At 44.1% G+C, this 18721-nt stretch overlaps 1 protein-coding gene across 5 annotated transcripts in view; it reads right to left on the reverse strand.

Annotated features, from left to right (window-relative positions):
• The window catches only part of RGS3 (regulator of G protein signaling 3), a 457941-nt gene that overhangs the window by 281774 nt on the left and 157446 nt on the right, over positions 1-18721 (reverse strand). For all 5 annotated transcript variants that reach the window (XM_075579463.1, XM_075579464.1, XM_075579466.1 and 2 more), the window contains one exon: positions 4038-4149. In XM_075579463.1, coding sequence (XP_075435578.1) covers positions 4038-4149 — 112 coding nt within the window. The remainder of the gene's footprint in view (positions 1-4037; positions 4150-18721) is intronic.

The following is an 18721-nucleotide window of genomic DNA, read 5'->3' on the forward strand; positions in this document are numbered from 1 at the left end:
TCACTCTCTTTTGGATTCTCGCCTATCCAGGGGTCAGCTCCAGTTCTTGGTGCAGTGGAAGGGTTTTGGCCCTGAAGAGAGATCCTGGGTACCTTCAAAGGACATTCATGCCCCGGCCTTTCTTAAGTCTTTCAGGAAAAAGTTTCCAGAGAAACCGTTCTTGGACCGTCCTGAGGCCGTTCCTGAAGAGGGGGGTACTGTCAGGAATCGGCGTTCTCCTCGCTTCCCACACAGAGCACTCCCTCTCCGCAGGGAGTCCCTGGACACACAAGACAATCCTGCCTTACCGGCCTCCACGGCTCCTCGCCCCTGCCGCCGTCGCGGGATTACTCCCCTCGGCGATTCCTCTGCTCAGCGCCGGGCGCGCCCACGCCCTCCTGCACACACACCTACACGCACGCCAGCCCCAGACGTTATGTGCATGCATTCCCAGCTTACAGAGCACACGCCTAACAGAGCACTTTTAACCACTGCTCCTGCAGTGAGGCGTCGCCCCCAAGCATCACACAGTTCCATGCAAATCAAGGATTACATTCAGCTGGGCTGTAACACCTCCCTCCTATCAGGGAAGACTCCTTACAGTCCTCCAGGCCTGCCCCCTTTTCCCATTGGCCTGCCCAGCTTTATTATGCCTGTGCTTCCCATCACTCGTCGCTCGACATAGTGTCTGTATGGAAGCATTTGACTACTCTCTCAGTGACTCCTCAGGTATTGACACGGATTGGACGACTACCCCCCCCTGGCTCTCGACTTCGGCTCTACTTGGACTTCGTGACTTCTGGCATCCCTGTAACACGGCTTATACCTTCGATCATCCGCAACTCTCCTATCCCTGATCTTGGCAACGGCAATAACTACTCCTCCTCTACTACCGGTACCGGCAAGTATTGTCTTCATTACTATACCTGGCCTGGCAACACTAACACCACACTCCGGACGCGCTCCCTTTGCTGCGGGTGCGTGTATCCCTACGTCCCACCTCAGCACAGGGGACGAGTCTGGTCTGCGGGCAGCACCGGCGTAACAGAAACACAGACAGAGCTCAGTGCACATCCAATGAAACTTATACACGGTACAGTGCCTACATATATATGTATAGATATCATTTGAATAAAATGGTCTTTTAGTTTAACTCTTTGGCCAAAGTGTTGTAAGCCCTTGAGCCACTTCACGGCAGACCACATCTCAAGGGTACCTAACACTAATATAAATTCTTAATAACCTGTGCATTACCAGGAAGAATGATTTATAATAAATCTGTCAAAATTAGTTGCATAGTTCTAAGTCTGATTGAAGCTCTTATTAACCTGTACATTACCAGGAAAAGCACTCTGTATTAGATTTGTCACAATCAAACTGCAAGCAAGCAAGTTCCCCTGAGAGTGGGAGATGCAATGGAGTGAGCTTTTAACCATTTAAAAGTGGGTGGGGGTGAGCTTCAAACTAGGTAGGAGGAGCCACCCTCCAATCAGCTAAGACCAGCTGAACAAGAATTGTAAAACATACAGGACACCTACAAGCTCATATTGAACCCCCAAAATAACCACAACATATATATAAGCATATAAGTGTCACAGAGAAGTGCTCTCTCAGCACTCCTCTGTGACACTTATATGCTTATATATGTTGTGGTTATTTTGGGGGTTCAATATGAGCTTGTAGGTGTCCTGTATGACTTAAAACGTATGAAACATACAACAGTCAGCAGTCCACACTGGTCCTACATGGGACTGACTCTTTAAACCAAACAGGTCACTGTAATTGATTCAATTGGGTCACTAGGTCCCTTTGCTCCTACATAGGGTATTTGTCAATCCCTTGTGATGAGCTGATGGGAATCCAAAGAGTTAACCTCACGGAGTATCTTTTATAGACTAGAACCAAACAAACTGCGCTAAAAATAGACAAGAATAATATCTGAAACAATGAAACGGAGGATACTGCTCATAAACAGAGCCCAGCCTAAATGAAAGGAATCACTTCTGATTTCCCATGAAGTCTTTATAATCAGGGTGGGTCTTTCTGAAGCTGCCCGGCTACAGATTAGAAAAGGAAACGGCAGATCAGGTTCAGCCGTTTATTAAATGGAAAGGAAGCAGTTTCTGTCAGACAAGGGGCTTCTTCTGCACTGATGGTGTGTGAAACCAAGAGCACATTTCCCGTTGCTTAATTAAATGCCCACCATATAAAGCATAATAAGAAGAGCCCTATTGAGATTGAAGGGGCCGTCCCGCTTCCCTTCAGAAAGATGTGAAAGAATTTAGCACCGGAACGGGCTTCAGTCAATAAAAGTAATCCATAAACACTAGTGCTGCTGGCCGCTGGTTTCACGCAATGCATTACGATTAGGGGCAGTTCCTCCAGTGTGACCCATTTTGAGAGAGAGCCAAATACCAATCTTATTATTTTTCTTTTCAGCCGTTTTATATTTGAATGTTATAGGCTCATTGTCTGTGTTTATGTTCATGCTCTACACGCTATAAAGGCAACACAGGCGTGTTTTCCATGCAGACATGAAAGGGTCGAAGAAGAAGAAAAATCTCATGTCCTCAGAGAAGGCTCTTTGAGGTCTACGAATGCCAGTTAGCGCCAAAGCGGGGTACGGTCATTTACGTCAAAAGCAATTAAGGCAGGATCAGTAGATGTGTGGTTCCCAAAGGGAATAGCGAAGCGGAGCACAGACGTGCAAACAAGGGGTAAATCCAGGATAACAGCCAGTCTGGTAAAAAACGTCTTTATTTGGTAAACGACAGCATGGTGCAGAAAAAAGATTGCTCTTACGCGTTTCACGCCACGATTGGCGCTTCGTCAGAGAGTATACAGTGTTGACATGATGCCCCTTCTTATGGCTTGTGTCCGCTCACCGGAAGTGACGTGACGGAGCATTCTAGGATACTCATTGGTTTGGGTCCGTCCACCGGAAGTGACGTGACGGAACATACCAGGATACTCATTGGTTACAGACAATTGATGGTAACCATAGGTATGACGTCGTTGACGTTGTTACGGATGAGGCAAATGGACAAACTTAGTCCAAGTCATGAGAAAGGGCACACGTCACAATAACCCGCAAACAATAACAAAGGTAATCAATGCAGGAATATACAAGAAATAAAAACACATAAGTTAAAAACAGTGGACTGTATTCTGAAGGAACTGAGGTTCGTGATGCAAATCCCTTGAATATAGTATAGATATAGTAGTCTATATAAAAGGATAAACAATCAGATATTAAATCAATAGAATAATATTATTCCAAGGGTGATATCTGCAACATGCAAAATATACAGATTGCAGAAATTCAAATAGTGAATCTAAATAATGAATTTCCCGGGAGCCCAAAAATAATACACTAAATGCATAGTTACTGACACAGAAAGGCATAAAAAATTCTGTCTAGGAAGAAACATAAAGGTAACAAAAAAGTTGGAACAAAATAGCAAACAGTATGTATAAAAATGAGAGTTGATAATAATGACTGAACCCTGTAGGGAGACAAAGAGAAATATCCTGTGCCAGGAAATGTTTGTGTGATTTATAAATTGAAAAGAAAGATCATAGATTACCGGTTTCCAAACATTTTTCTACTTGTTCATTGGGTTCAACTAGCACCTTCACATTCAGGGCTTTAGAACACATTCCTAAACATGCTGGAGGGGGCAACAGAGAGGCAGTCCTTAATAAAAGGGAAATGTATTGGATTTATACCCTCGGGTCATTGTCACCCGGGGGTATAAACACTGACTGGGAATTAAAACATTTCCTGGCATAGGATATTTATCTTTGTCTCCCTACAGAGAGTGTTATACACACATCCGTGTTGTATACACAGAACAATAACGTACCGATGACTCCACCATCCGGGCATGACATTGCGGTTTTATGGACATAACATTCACGACTAATTAAGTCGCCCAGCAGATTGTTGAGAGGGGCTAGTTTAATATTTGCGCTCCTGTTTAACAATAAAGTAAGAGTTTCAAAAAAATTAAAAGAAGGATTAAACTAACTTGCACCTCTAAAGCGCGGATACTCACCCTCTTGTACGCGAACACTTTGCAGGTACAGGGGATTTCTCAGCACATTACAACGTCCAGGCTCATCTTCTTTAGTCAAGAGCAGTAAATCGGAATACACAAAAAGGGTAACCTACAAAACACAGGAGATACCGGGTTATGCCTACAGATGGAGAACCCCAGAAGACATATCATTGACAGACCCACTTACAGCACACAGGTGTCACGGTAACTTGTGAAGGGTTATAATATACACAAATAACTGGGTTGAATTGAGCACAACTTAGATATAATAAATATAGTTTATTCCTTAAAGAAGGTGAACACACAAGATTGCACAAATAACATACAAGAATATAACACTTACTTAGGGTTGGGCAATGAAGCAATCAGGTACTGCTGCGGCCGAGTTTATTCGAGCATTTGCCCGGTCTCGGCCGCAACAGTAACCAGGCGCGCCGGGATGTGCCTGGCGCGCGCCGAAGCCGCTCAGGAGCGCCCTCCGATCGGGGCTTTCTCCCTCCCGCTGCCGGGTCCGCCGGGTCCCCCGGAACCCCCTGCCGCCGTCCCCCACATCGCGGGACACCAGGGCTCCCTCGGGGAGCCCTGGACGTGCGTGTAGGGGGCGCAGGCACCCGATGACGCGTGACCGCGCGATCGACGCGCGGCACGCCGAGGGAGTGCGGCTAGCATGCCGGGGCATCCCCAGGCTTGCAGAGCTAGCCGCACTCAAATAAATCTGGTCGCCTCTGTACAGGATTGGCAATTCATTCAGGTATCAAGTAGATGTAGTAACGAAGACACTGGGTATAGGGCTTACACTGGTTTATATGTGATTCCAGCCCTATACCCTAGCATTGGGTGCCAGGCATTGGTTAACAATTACCTGCACCCAATCCCTGTGCCAGCAAACGTGGGAAGCATTGTTGGATCAAGCCCCCAGCTAGTTGGCACATGCGCACATTTTCCACCTGGGGTCTCATTTCACTAGCCCCACACTAAAGGAAAGGCGCCTTACAGTCTACCAGACTTGTATCTGGTCAGGAAATCCTTTGTCTGTAAGTGTGAATTACAGACCACTCAAGCTCTGCGTTTCTCCACCCTATTGTACACAATCTGAGTGGTGAAGCCTTTGATCAGGGGGTCTGTTGTAAACAACTGGTCGCCCCCTTGAGCATTAACATTTAGCAGAGCCAGTATCTTTTGCGGGCTTTTATACCAGACCCAAAATACAATACATTTCTTAATATCTACACATATTAAAATAATCCGTTCGGCTGGGCCGAGTGGGTTGAAACTTGCCAGACCCTCATGCCGGAGGGGACTCTCCATGATGGCCAAGTTTCAGCTCGCTGCGACCCACCGGACCGGAGTTACACAAATGCAGTTTTAAAAGCACATTTATATCTGCCATGCAAGTCAAAGGCAAAAACCCAAACTTTACAATTATCCTGACTCCGTTCTGTTGCTCCGAGAGGGTCGGTATTTGCCATGCAGTCATGCCGGAACGATGACTACATGGTGACCGAATCTCAGCCCTCTAGGTTGAACAGAACCGGAGTTATGGGTTTCATGTTTCTGCACATTTTGACTTAGCCATTTTTACCTTGCGGCTTTTACCTCCGCCATTAGAGTCAATGGTGCGACCCTCGTTGCGAGCGCCACCCTTTACCGGGGTCATTGATTGTCGGACCCGGTTGGGGTCGAGTGAGGGGGTTCCTAGGATCTAGGGGCAAAAAGAATTTTATTCTGGGGTGCCCTAGAACCTAAGTTTCCCACGCCAATTGAACCTGAACTTGACCGGGGAGTGATAAAAGCTCTCTTCAAGATAATGTTTCCGCTTTTGCTGTCTGCGGTTTGGATGGCTGCCAGCCCGTTCCTGGAGGTCTGAGTGGAGGAAATCCCATTGAAACACATTGCTCCCTTGACTTTCAATGGGGAACCGCCGCTCCTCCTCTCGGGCGCCACTTGCAGGTCTTCTACGAAAACAGGTCCAAATTGCCGGAATCCCCATAGGATTACATGGAGCTGCAATGGCGACCTATGGAGAGACTGCAAAATGGAGCCTGCAAAGGCGGGAAAAAGGAACAAAGGGCTATAATCACAAAACTAACATTAAGCATTTCCGTCCCAACTGGATCCCAGTATGAGTGTTGGTGCAGACACTGGAATGGGGAAAATACATATTCACAGGGGGATACACATTTGGTGCTGAAGCAGGGGCATAAACACAGTACTGGACCTCAGTTCAGTTAACCCCTCGCCTCCCAGGTGAGGGCAGGGGGTGGCCAAATGGGGTGTAACCCCTTTAATACCGGGCCAAACCCCCTCTCCCACGACAACAGGTCTAATGCAAAAGCTGCAACCACAGGGAAAAGTAACAGTACTAGGGTGTACAGAGTAACGTTTGTTCTGAACACTATTGAAGTGCTACATTAAGAAAAAAAAATAATAATAGGGCATACCCAGCATTACCCCTTTAATGGCACGTGGATTACTGGCTGCGACACCACATGACTCAGGCCCGGTGGCGGTTCGCAGACATTTTATCACACGCTATTTCAAATAATTGTCCAGTTTTTTTATTGCATGAGATTATCCTTTTCATAGTATTGTTCCAGTTATAAAACAGATCACGAAATAAAAGCACTCAAAGCGCAAAGCTTCCACTGGATTGCATATGTGATCACAATCGGAATCTGGATGCAGGAATTCTCAGGATTATGTGAAGAGAAACAGAGAAAAATATAGTGCAACTGGAGAGTATGGTGTATGGTGTATGGTGTATGGTGTATGGTGTATGGTGTATGGTGTATGGTGTATGGTGTATGGTGTATGGTGTATGGTGTATGGAGGACGTTCGGTTTTACTTGAACGAAACGCCTAGGGCTATTTTCAAGAGCCATTCGTGGATTACAAGATTATCTGCAGTGTGCTAATCTGGACCCTTGGACTGTGTGACCGTAGTACCCGCTGTCTACACCTAAACCGGTGCTATCGGTGCAAGTTGGGCCGTCGAGGTTGATGATGTCACCCGCCACCCGAACCCGGAAGCAAGCAGCGTGAGGAAGTGTTGGTCTACACACTAAGACACCATACTCTCCAGTTACACAGCTTCACAGCACTGCAGGACCCAGAGTGGTCAAATCGCCTATTTACTACTATAGTATGTGAATGGCCTGAGCTTGTTTGCTCTATTTTATGTTCATTAAATTGTGTTGCACTCTATTTTTCTCTGTTTCTCTTCACACAATCCTGAGAATTCCTGCATCCAGATTCTGATTGTGATCACATATGCAACCCAGTGAAAGCTTTGCGCTTTGAGTGCTTTTGTTTCGTTCTCTGAAGGATTGCACAATCCTACACCAGCTGCATCTCCATTGGTGATATCAATTTGTATTTTTGTATTTACTCACATATAGGGTTTGCGCTATTTCTTGTTCCTATAAAACAGATCACAAAAGGCTTCAGAGGTCCTTATATTAACCAGCAGTAAGCAACATTAAGCAGATGCAGAGTGATTATGTAAATGGCTTTCTGACCCCGTGAGACCCCGACATTGTACTAAATCTTACACAGCGTAGAGACAATACAGAAATCACATAACACAAGGAGCAAGGGACACACCGTTAAATCATCTAACATGTATATAACTACCCTATTACTCCTCCCCACCCATCTTCGGCTCTCTATCACTGTGTGTGTATCTGACACACAGACACACACACACACACACACACACACACAGACACACACACACTGACACTCACACACTGATCTATTGCCTTGTTCTTTCAAGTTAAAAGTCATTTGTACTTCCCCACATGATGTTGCAGTGAATACTTTTTTTCTAAGACACCTGTGCCGCTGTTACTGTGAGTGCTTTTGGTTGTGCCATCTTTTTGTCTCGTTGTGACTCTCACACGGACACATCTCCGAATAGTCCTGCCCCCCACTCTCCTTACTCAGCAGCGGTGACTTGACCTGTCAGTCAGACCAGTCATCTCTGCGCACCGCACCGGCGCCAGGGGGGATTGTGGGCGGCCCGGGATTTTTCCACCCCTGCATTAAACTATACGAGTCAATGCAGGTACCTGTGGCCTTGCTTGTGTCTGTATGAGAGCTGGTCACATGAAGTAATAGGAGGGGGGAGAGCCACGAATTGTAATGAGATGCATCAATTTCTGCCTCCTTTGTAGGCAAGCAGATGCACAGCAACCAGCTTTATTTTACTTCGTGATAAGGCAGGACACGGCACAACCGTATCTATAGGAATAGGTGTATGACCACAGAATATAAGAGAACATCCTTCCCAAATGCAAAAGCGGGAGCGAGAACCCGGCTTTGGCATCTCTAATAGAAACCAAAATGTAGACAAACCAGCTCCAAAAAGGAAAAAAAATATTACTAGATCAAAAAAAATAGAACAAGGGTGCAAGTTACGGGAGCAGCAGCCAGACCCCAAACAAGTCAAACTGAAACAAGGCCACAGCACTCAGAAAGATAAGCGTCAAAAGAGGTGTGTGTGTGTGTGCGTATGTGTGTATGTATGTGTGTATGAATGTGTGTACGTGTATGTGCACACGCACACAGTGTCAGGACATACAGCAAACACATAGGACAGCACTGTTTCAGGCCTCCATGGACCTCTCAAACTGGAATACCCATATAGGCCAGAAACTTTGCTTTATGTCCTGAGATTATGTGCGTGCGCTTATATTATATATATGAATGTGCGTTTATGTGTGTGTGCGCGCATATATATATATATACATATATATATATACATACATACATACATACATACACATACACACACACACATTATATATATATATATATATATATATATTATATATATACTTATTGTGTGTGTGTGTGTGTGTGTGTGTGTGTGTGTGTGTGTGTGTGTGTGTGTGTGTGTGTGTGTGTGTGTGTGTGTGTGTGTGTGTGTGTGTGTGTGTGTGTGTGTGTGTGTGTGTGTGTGTGTGTGTATACTGTATATTTCTGATTGGACTTTTTTCAGTGTGATGTAATGTATCACACACGCACACACCTATTTCAGTAAGGAAAAATCTTCAGCCTAAAAAAAAAAAATCTAGAAGTATTTAACAACTGCTCAAGGTTAATCAAAAATAAAAATCAGGTCTTGCTGGTCACAAAAAAAATGATGAAACCAAGTTTAAAATCCATGCCAGATTCCTTTTTGTTTTGTTTAATTAAAGCTGTGCAGCGTCTTTATAACCTCCGCCTCAATCGAAGCTGGGGGTAGTGTAAATCTGGACCGAACATGTACATTTGAAAGGCAGCTTTGCTATGAAGTGGGAGCGGGTCTCCATAACCTCCTCATTCACTCCAGTGTCATCTCATACAGTGACTAAGCCCGGCAAAAGCAGAGCAAAAAATCCTATTCAATGTTCCAGGTCAATGAGATATACAATAAAGGGAGCAGTAGGGAGAAACGTAGTGCAATAAGTATATAGATTTTTGGGGCATATGTATCAAAGCGTAAGTTGAGCAATTCTCAAGCACCATACTGTACGCATCCTATTGATATCTCTGAATCCCCAGAATCGCACCACTTCTGCTTTGGTACACACACTGCACACCTCAGAGACTAAACACTGCACTACAACTCTCCCACTCCTGCTTGCAACTGGTGATATTTCACCAAGTCCTATCCCTTTCTATATCCCTGTCCGAGTTTCCCCCCTTCTCCATACTCCTTGATAATCCTTTCCCTGCACCCTCTGAAGCTCGTCTAATAACGGCTTCTGTAGCGGCTCACAAACCTCCTCTCTTCTCACACGTTGCTCTGACTCGAACTTGGCTCTTATTCTAAGGCCGGGCCCATAGAAGGTTCAGCAGAGCGGAGGCGCGCTGACGCTGAGGCCCGCCTGCTGAAGTCAGCGCGATTCCATGGACTTGCAGGCGAGCCAGCGTGCGCGGAGGGAGCCAGGGGGAGGTGGTTGGAGGCGGGGCAGTGACGTCGCTGGGCCAATCGCCCGTGACGCACTGACGTCAACGGCACGGCGCCGACGTCACGGCGCCATGACGTTGACGCTGCTTCAGGCTGATTGGATGTTTTCAGCCGACAGTGCGCTGAAAAACAGCTTGGCTGTCGGCTGAAAATTCTAAAGCCTCAGCACGCCTGCGGACGCTCGCGTGAGCTCCCTCTCAAGGCATCCTCATTGAGGATGCAGGGGCTCAGCGCGGAGCGTCCGCACGGCTCAGCGCTGCTTGTCCTTCTATGGATGCAGCCTAACTCCGCTATCGCTTGCGATGACCTTCTGGTCAGGACAGGGTGGGAGGCAGCACTATCCTCATACAGATTATTTCGTTTTGTCCTGTGCCATCTTCTTTCTAGTTCTGCTTCTTTGAAGGTCACACTTGATTGTGCTTCCTCTGCAGATACTACAATCGTGTGTCTGTGTCGCATACTGTACTACACAAACATTGTACGTACATTTTCTATCTAAACAGAGATACCCAAAGCAAACTTAATTAAAAATAGCTTAAAAATTAAATAGATCTATAGACACAGAAAGCAAGCAATACATGGGTTGATAACCAGAAAACACCATTCAACAAAATCAACACTGACATTTCAGTGCCCGAATTATGACCGGACTCATTGCACTCAGGGTCTCTGCCCACTCAGTTTGCCAATTTCCATTGTTGCTGTAAAGCTTCTGATCCCAGATGACCCCTGGCTTATTAGTCCCATATATGGTAGCATACATGGTACCCTTAGGACTGTTCTATACGGCGTGCGCTTGCTGTGCCGTGCGCGCGCGGCAGTTATAGATGGCTGAGGTTAGTCAGCCTTTCTATAATGGGGCTGCGCGCGCGCGCGCACAGCAGTGAGCGTGGATACGGCCGACACGGGGGGTAGGTGAAGAAAATAATGAATTTGCGTCGCTACCGCCGCTGAAATAAAGGTATGTGTGTGTGTGTGTGTGTGTGTGTATCTATGTGAGTATGTGTATGTATGTACTATTAATAAATAATTTATTAACATATTTATTTCAAACGTATTTATAACACACACACAGAACCTCACTAGCTCACTATACACACAAAAAGTGTGCGGCACGTGCACGCGTGTTCACAAAGGCACGCGCGTGCACGGCCGCACACACTATATTACAAGCCTTAGGTTCAGGGCTATTTCTGTGTTGGAACGGTTACGTGTATTGCTCCTAAAGTGAGGGGAGTCCTCGGATTTACTTAACAAAACTTTGGCAAGAGTGGATCAGCACTCGAATTAAGTTGAAACTAAAGGATAAACTTGCATGTTCCTTAGACTTTAGAAAAAAGGTCTTCCTTTAAAAAGGCTAAGCAAGCGGCACATTAAAAAAAATGTTTTAATATATGCAGCATGAGATTATCTTTATTGAAAACCAATTACCTAAGCTGCAGATCGATTTGTTCTCCCGGGATCGATCAGCAAAGATTCGGTTTCCCAGGTTTCACTAAATGGCTGCCTTTCAGTTTCAATTAATCCTTCAGTCAGTGTAACTCAGCAGCTATAATGTATCCTTAAGGTAACAATATCTATTGTTACAGTTTGCAGCTCCAAGATCTGAGATTTTTGGCAGCAAATGATCACAAACAGGTAAGTGTTACAAATATCTAGCACTGCTGGGGATGTGTGATCAAGTCTGCCATAGAAATAAAATGATGCTCAGTATATTAAAACTCAATAAAAATGGCATTAAGAGTTGAATAAAAAATAAAAGTAATAAGTATTTAATACTACAGAACTGATTTAAAAATAAAAACATATAGGAGATTGCATGAACTTTAAAATACAGCTTCTTGCAGATATGTATAGTTCACAGGAAAAAAAACCATTATGTTTACACATTGTTAAAAAACAGACTACATTTCAAGTCCCCTCGACCCCTTCGTCAGGCTCAAGCCGGTCACATTCGGTGCATGGCCTCTTGTTCTAGAATTCCTGCTTCTCTAGAAAAGGTTTTAACCCCGTACCTTACTGATGACCGATGCATTTCAAGTGTTCAATCATTACATCCTGCTAGACATGTTCACTTAGGTCACAATTATAGTGGGCGCTCGACCGAGCACGTGACGTCACACGTGGTCGAAACATGCGCTGAGGCCCAGGATATCGGGAGGCGTGGGCGGTTCGCCCTCATTGGCTGAACCACACACGTGACCCGGGTGTCGCGCGGCAAAGACAAATTCATTTGTTTGGCCGGGAAATGGTCGCGCGCTCTATGGTCTGCCTCATAGAGGTACGTCCGTTTCTACGCGGCGCGGAGACTATAATCGTGGCCTACGTGTCATTTTGATACCGTGACTAAGTGTGGAGTCATTCAACCTCTGTTCATTTCCATTAGTCTGGGGAGTGTTTAAGGAAGTACATCTCTACTCCCACTGCAGCGTGCCTTGCTGTGGCCTTACAAATAATAGGAAATGGACAGGAAGCACGAGTTTGTGACTTTTCCTTCTCTCTTTGTATTTGGGATCTGGCCACAGATTCCTGAACTTGCTGCGAGAACACAAGTAGAAGAGGATTGCAATGGTTGCAGGGGCACACACATAAATAGTTGTATAGATATAGCGCCATAGTGGATACACATGCAACTATACATACACATGAATACAGATATACACCATATATTTTCACATTTTCAAGCACACAAAACAGGCAGATTTAGAAGGGACCTTTGTGGCCTGCAGAGCTTGCACTCTATCCACGGGTTGGCTATTAAAGGTAGCGCTTTTACCGTCCTGTCTATTCCAAGGGCTAACACCATACCAGCCCTCTAATTGTGTACATTATTATTATTATTATTATTACTACAGTACATACATGAACAATCTTACAGTTTGGATTCTATGCTCAAAATAACCATGGAGGATATTAACTGAGGCTTAAAAGTGCTGATCAGGCAGAATTGTACCAGTAATAATAGTAATAATAATAATAATAATAGCATGTTCTTATATAGCACTGCTAGTTTTATGTAGTGCTTTACAGAGACATTTTGCAGGCACCGATCCCCGCCCTGTGGAGCTTACAATCTATGTTTTTGGTGCCTGAGGGACAGGGAGATAAAGTGACTTGCCCAAGGTCACAAGGAGCCGACACCCCTGCTTCAAACTCTGTGCCAGTCAGTGTCTTTACTCACTGAGCCGCTCCTTTTGACATGACTGGGAGCTCCCAGGCAATACGATCACACTTTAATAAAATCCCCTAAGAGTGAATTGGAGTGCCCTGGACAACCAGAATATTTATTAAATACATGTACACAAACACTGAATATGTGCCTGGAGTGCTACATTGTAATATAGTGTTTAGCACCATATATAGTCCTACAGATACCTGGATTGTTTTTCCAGGCAATTTTCTTTTTTAAAAAGGGACTATAAGCAAGTACAAACTAATTACAGTCCAGTGTTTAATTGGTTAAATGTAGCAAATTTGCATTTTAAAACGATTTTTACACACTTTTAATGCCGCCATGTTTACCAAATCTTATCAGTTTTTTTACGATCTGTACCCAAACTCTTATGATAAGACTGTTTAACAGTTTACCTATAAATGTAAAATCTGACTCCCCCACTGGCCACCACACACTGTAATTGGTAAACAATCTTCAGAGTAACCAGAGCTGCAAATCTTTGCTTCTGCCACAGTCCCATTAGGTTATGGAAGCCAATTCCATTGTTAAATTGTTTACAAAACGATGTTTTGTTTGGCCGGCGACGTGAGATTAAACTTGACATTAGCATATGATGTTTGCACGTCTATTCTCCAAATGAATTTCAAGTACCTATTACTGTACAAATAAAGATCTTCCCACTTAGAAGAGATGACAACTTTTGGAGTAACAGTTATATTAAAATAGGTCTGAGCTGATTTTAATTGAATGCATTGTGCAGTCTCCATGTAACCAAGACTGTTATTCTGATGCTTATGGCAAATTAGCAAGAGAAACATGCCAGAAAGATGATATAGAAAAACTCAAACCTGATCAGAAAACCAATAAAGTTTAGGGGAGGGGCAAACCCGTCATCATTTGACAAGTCTATGTGGGATAGAGGTGCCCCAGGCAATTGACCACCTGCCGAAGGAGGCACAATAACACACAATTTACTATATGCAAAGCCCATATTACCAATAAGATGTGTATTTATGGATTACTTTACACTGGCGACACACTTTATTCGAGCTCGGCTAGTCCCACGAATTCGGGTATACCCGGGTGTATTGAGGTTTGTGACTGTTTTCTGCCCGAGTGCATTGAGGTATTTTCAAGGCAGGGATTGAAGCATTTTATTCCTGCTGGCTGCAATACTGCACAGTATATATATATATATAAACTGCATTACAATTCATGAATTTATGCCATCTGGTAGACACGCGAAGCATTGCAGCCTATTAAATCCTAATCATTATCATTTAACAGATCAGCCACCCGTCAGCCAGGCATGAACCCAGGCTGGGAAGGCAAACGCAATGGGGCTTGTCAGAGGTGAGGAGCGGCGCATTCCAGGTAAGAGCCAGGTACATACTGGGTATTTGCTCGAATAAAGTGTGTCGGTGCAGTATATACACACAATCAATAGAAGTGGTGTTAAATTGCCCTAATCAGCTGATTAGTAGGTAAGTCATTAATATCACATGTTTAAATTAGCTGAAGCTTCAGCAGCCACAGTCAAAAATAGGTACAACTGAATGTAATAGGCATGGGCGTCCGCAGGAGGGGGTAAGGGGGGCGCTTGCCCCCCTCTGGATCACTCGCAGTCCCGGACTGTTTTTGGCATTTATGGCGCCGTACAGTACGTTGACGGCACTATAAATGCCAAAAACAGACTCTGGGCGGACCGCAACAGAGGCAACAGAGGTGGGTGGGTCCCCCTGGCGCCGTGGAAGGCAGCTAGTGGTAGGCTAGCCTACGCTGCTACGCAGGAGGAAGCGCAGCGCACTGTCATTGGTAGCACTCGGGAGTGAGGTGGCTCTCATTGGTAGCACTACCTACCAATGAGAGCCGCCTCACTTCCAAGTCGGGACCAATCTGTGCCGCTGCCGGGCCCGCCATTGCGTTGCGGCGGCACCGGTGCCAACAAGTCCACTCATCATTGGTAGTTGAGCGCTACCAGAGAGAGCCGCCGCCGCCGTCCCTTGATGACCCAGTCTCTGAGTCGAACCAATCATGGTCCGACTCTGACCTCCATACTCATCACGCGGCCTCCCGCCCATCATGCTCCCGACTCCTCTGAATCGTCGTCAATTTGCGCAGGCTCACAGTTCAGAGAATCTGCTGAAGAGTGAAGACGCAGGCAGCAGCACTTTCTCTGCGCAATAGGCCCCGGCGGCCCCGGCACTCTGCAGAGTAGACTGCAATTAGTTCTGAAATCTGAATCCAATAATCCACAGACCACAGTAGTTTTGCTGCCTCAGGGGGCAGGAGGTAGCATTTGGAATTGGCAACAATTTGAAAATTAGGGTACAAAGACAACACAACGTTTCGATGGGTGCCAGTGCCAGCAGTCCACCACATGCATCATGGTTGCTATTTATTAAGCTGAGCTGAACAGAGTGTGAGAAAGATTCTGAGAGAATGGAGAAATATTATGGAAAAAGCAAGACAGGGGCAGGGTGAGAGTGAGAGAGCAGCGAGAGAGAGTAAAAGTAAAATAGATACAGCAAGAGAGAGACAAAGGAGCATGATGCTGCTATGGATGGAAAAAGAAAGATGGGGAGAGAGGGGGGGCACATGATAGAAAAAACCCTGTGCTGTGTCTTGTGTGTTGTTGAAAAAAGAAGGAGAAGCAGACAGTGAAAAACGAGGGAAAGCAAGCAAGCACTCAGAAAAACGGGGGAGCGGAAGATGTGGGATTATATCTGGTGAATGATGTGGAAGCCATCCAAAAGGACTCCTTTTCTGAGAGGTGCCATCTATATTCTAGGGACGGATTGCACCTCAATGAAGAGGGATCTTCTGTGCTAGGGGGGAGAATGCTATAAAGGTTGGAGGAGATTTTAAACTAGGATGGAGGGGGGAGGGGAATGAAACAGATAATGAACTAAATGGAAAAGATGAGGATACAAGGTGGTATGGAGGTAGAATGGGGGCAAGTGCAAGTTTGACAAGCAGTGAGACACCCATAGTAAATACAGATAATACTAGAAAACTTCTAAAGACTAAACCAAGTGGGAGCAGAAAGGAAGGAGCAGATAAGATAATAGTACAGGCTGAAAAAAAACTGGAATGCATGCTTGCTAATGCAAGAAGCCTAACAGATAAAATGGGGGAGCTTGAATTAATAGCTACAAGGGAGCAGTATGATATCATAGGCATTACTGAAACATGGTGGGATGAAACTCATGACTGGACAGTTAATTTAGAGGGTTATTCTCTTTTATGGAAGGATCAAACAAATAGAAGGGGAGGTGGAGTATGTTTATATGTTAAACCGGATCTAAAACCTATTATAAGGGATGATGTCTATGAAGGGAATGATGAAAATGTAGAGACTTTGTGGATAGAAATTAGCAGTGGAGGTAAAAGTATAAAGAAAATGTTTGAGGGAATATGCTATAAACCACCAAATATCTGTGAGATTGAGGAAGCTAAAATACTTTTGCAAATGGAGAAGGCATCAAAACTGGGTCATGTTTGCATAATGGGGGATTTTAATTATCCAGACATAGACTGGGGCAATGAGATTAGCGTTACAACAAAAGGGAACAGGTTTTTGGGGGTGCTTAAAGACAATTATATGACCCAAATTATTGAGGAACCAACCAGGAGAGGGGCAGTTCTGGATTTGGTCATATCAAACAATGTAGAAGTAATAACAAATATTCAAGTCCTGGAACATTTGGGTAACAGTGATCATAACATTGTCTCATTTGAAATAAATTATCAAAAAACAGGTCACTTGGGTTCAACAAAGACCTTCAACTTTGGAAAGGCAGATTTTAATAAAGTGAGGCCTAATCTAGTAGTAATACAATGGGATTATGTTTTTGCAGGGAAAAATGTAGAAGATAAATCGGCAGTCTTTAAAACATTGTTAGAAAAGCACACTTATCAGTGTATACCCTTGGGTAATAAGTATAAAAGAAATAAGTCAAAACCAATGTGGCTAAATAAATAGGTAGGGAGGAAATGGACAAGAAGAGGAAGGTGTTTAGATTCTTTAAGTCAGAAGGGACAGAGACATCGTATCAGAATTATAAGGAATGTAACAAAAATTGCAAAAGGTCAATCAAATTAGCAAAAATGGATAATGAAAAAAGGATTGCAATAGAAAGTAAGGTCAACCCTAAAAAATTCTTTAAGTACCTTAATAACAAAAAAATGAGAAAAGAAAATATAGGACCCTTTCAGTTTGAGATGGGTAGGTAGATTATTGGAGATAAGGAAAAAGCTGAGGTATTAAACAAATTCTTTGCCTCTGTGTTTACCAGGGAAGAATCAAGTTCAATAGTAGTGCCGCAGGAGGAAGCCACAACCTCCATATTAATGAATAATTGGTTAACTGAGGAAGAAGTTCATAAGCGACTTGAAAAAATTAAAGTCAATAAGGCACCTGGCCCCGATGGCATACATCCAAGAGTTCTCAAGGAGTTAAGCTCAGTAATAGCAAAACCATTATATTTAATATTCAAGGACTGCATTGCCACAGGCTCAGTACCACAAGATTGGCGTAAAGCAGATGTGGTGCCTATAATTAAGAAGGGAGCTAGATCACAACCGGGAAATTACAGACCTGTAAGCCTGACTTCAATAGTAGGGAAACTACTTGAAGGTTTAATACGGGATAATATTCAGGAATACCTAATGGAAAACAAAATTATTAGTAATAGTCAGCATGGATTTATGAAGGATAGATCTTGCCAAACTAACCTTATTTGTTTCTTTGAGGAGGTAAGTAGGAATTTAGACCAGGGTAATGCAGTTGATGTGGTCTACTTAGATTTTGCAAAGATTTCACACAAGAGATTGGTGTACAAAATAAATAAAGTTGGACTCAGTAATAATATATGCACCTGGATTGAAAACTGGTTAAAGGACAGACAACAGAGGGTTGTCATAAATGGAACTTTTTCAGGTTGGGCTAAAGTCGTGAGTGTAGTACCTCAGGGATCGGTACTGGGACCTCTGCTTTTTAACTTGTTTAACCTCTTTAACCTTGAGGTTGAGATCGAGAGCAAAGTCTCCATCTTTGCTGATGATACTAAATTGTGTAAGGTAATAGAATCAGAGCAGGATGTAATTTCTCTTCAGAAGGACTTGGAGAGACTGGAAACGTGGGCAGGTAAATGGCAAATGAGGTTTAATACAGATAAATGTAAGGTTATGCATTTGGGATACAAGAATAAAAAGGCGACTTACAAATTAAATGGAGATATATTGGGGGAATCCTTGATGGAGATGGATTTAGGAGATTTGTAGACAGCAGGCTTAGCAATAGTGCCCAATGTCATGCACTAGCTGCAAAGATCTTATCTTGCATCAAACGGGCAATGGATGGAAGGGAAGTAAACATAATTATGCCCCTTTACAAAGCATTAGTAAGACCACACCTTGAATATGGAGTACAATTTTGGGCACCAATCCTAAGAAAAGACATTATGGAACTAGAGAGAGTGCAGAGAAGAGCACAAAATTAATAAAGGGGATGGACAATCTAACTTATGAGGAGAGGCTAGCTAAATT

The sequence above is a fragment of the Ascaphus truei genome, chromosome 21, assembly GCF_040206685.1.
Source record: "Ascaphus truei isolate aAscTru1 chromosome 21, aAscTru1.hap1, whole genome shotgun sequence".
Lineage (NCBI taxonomy): Eukaryota > Metazoa > Chordata > Amphibia > Anura > Ascaphidae > Ascaphus > Ascaphus truei.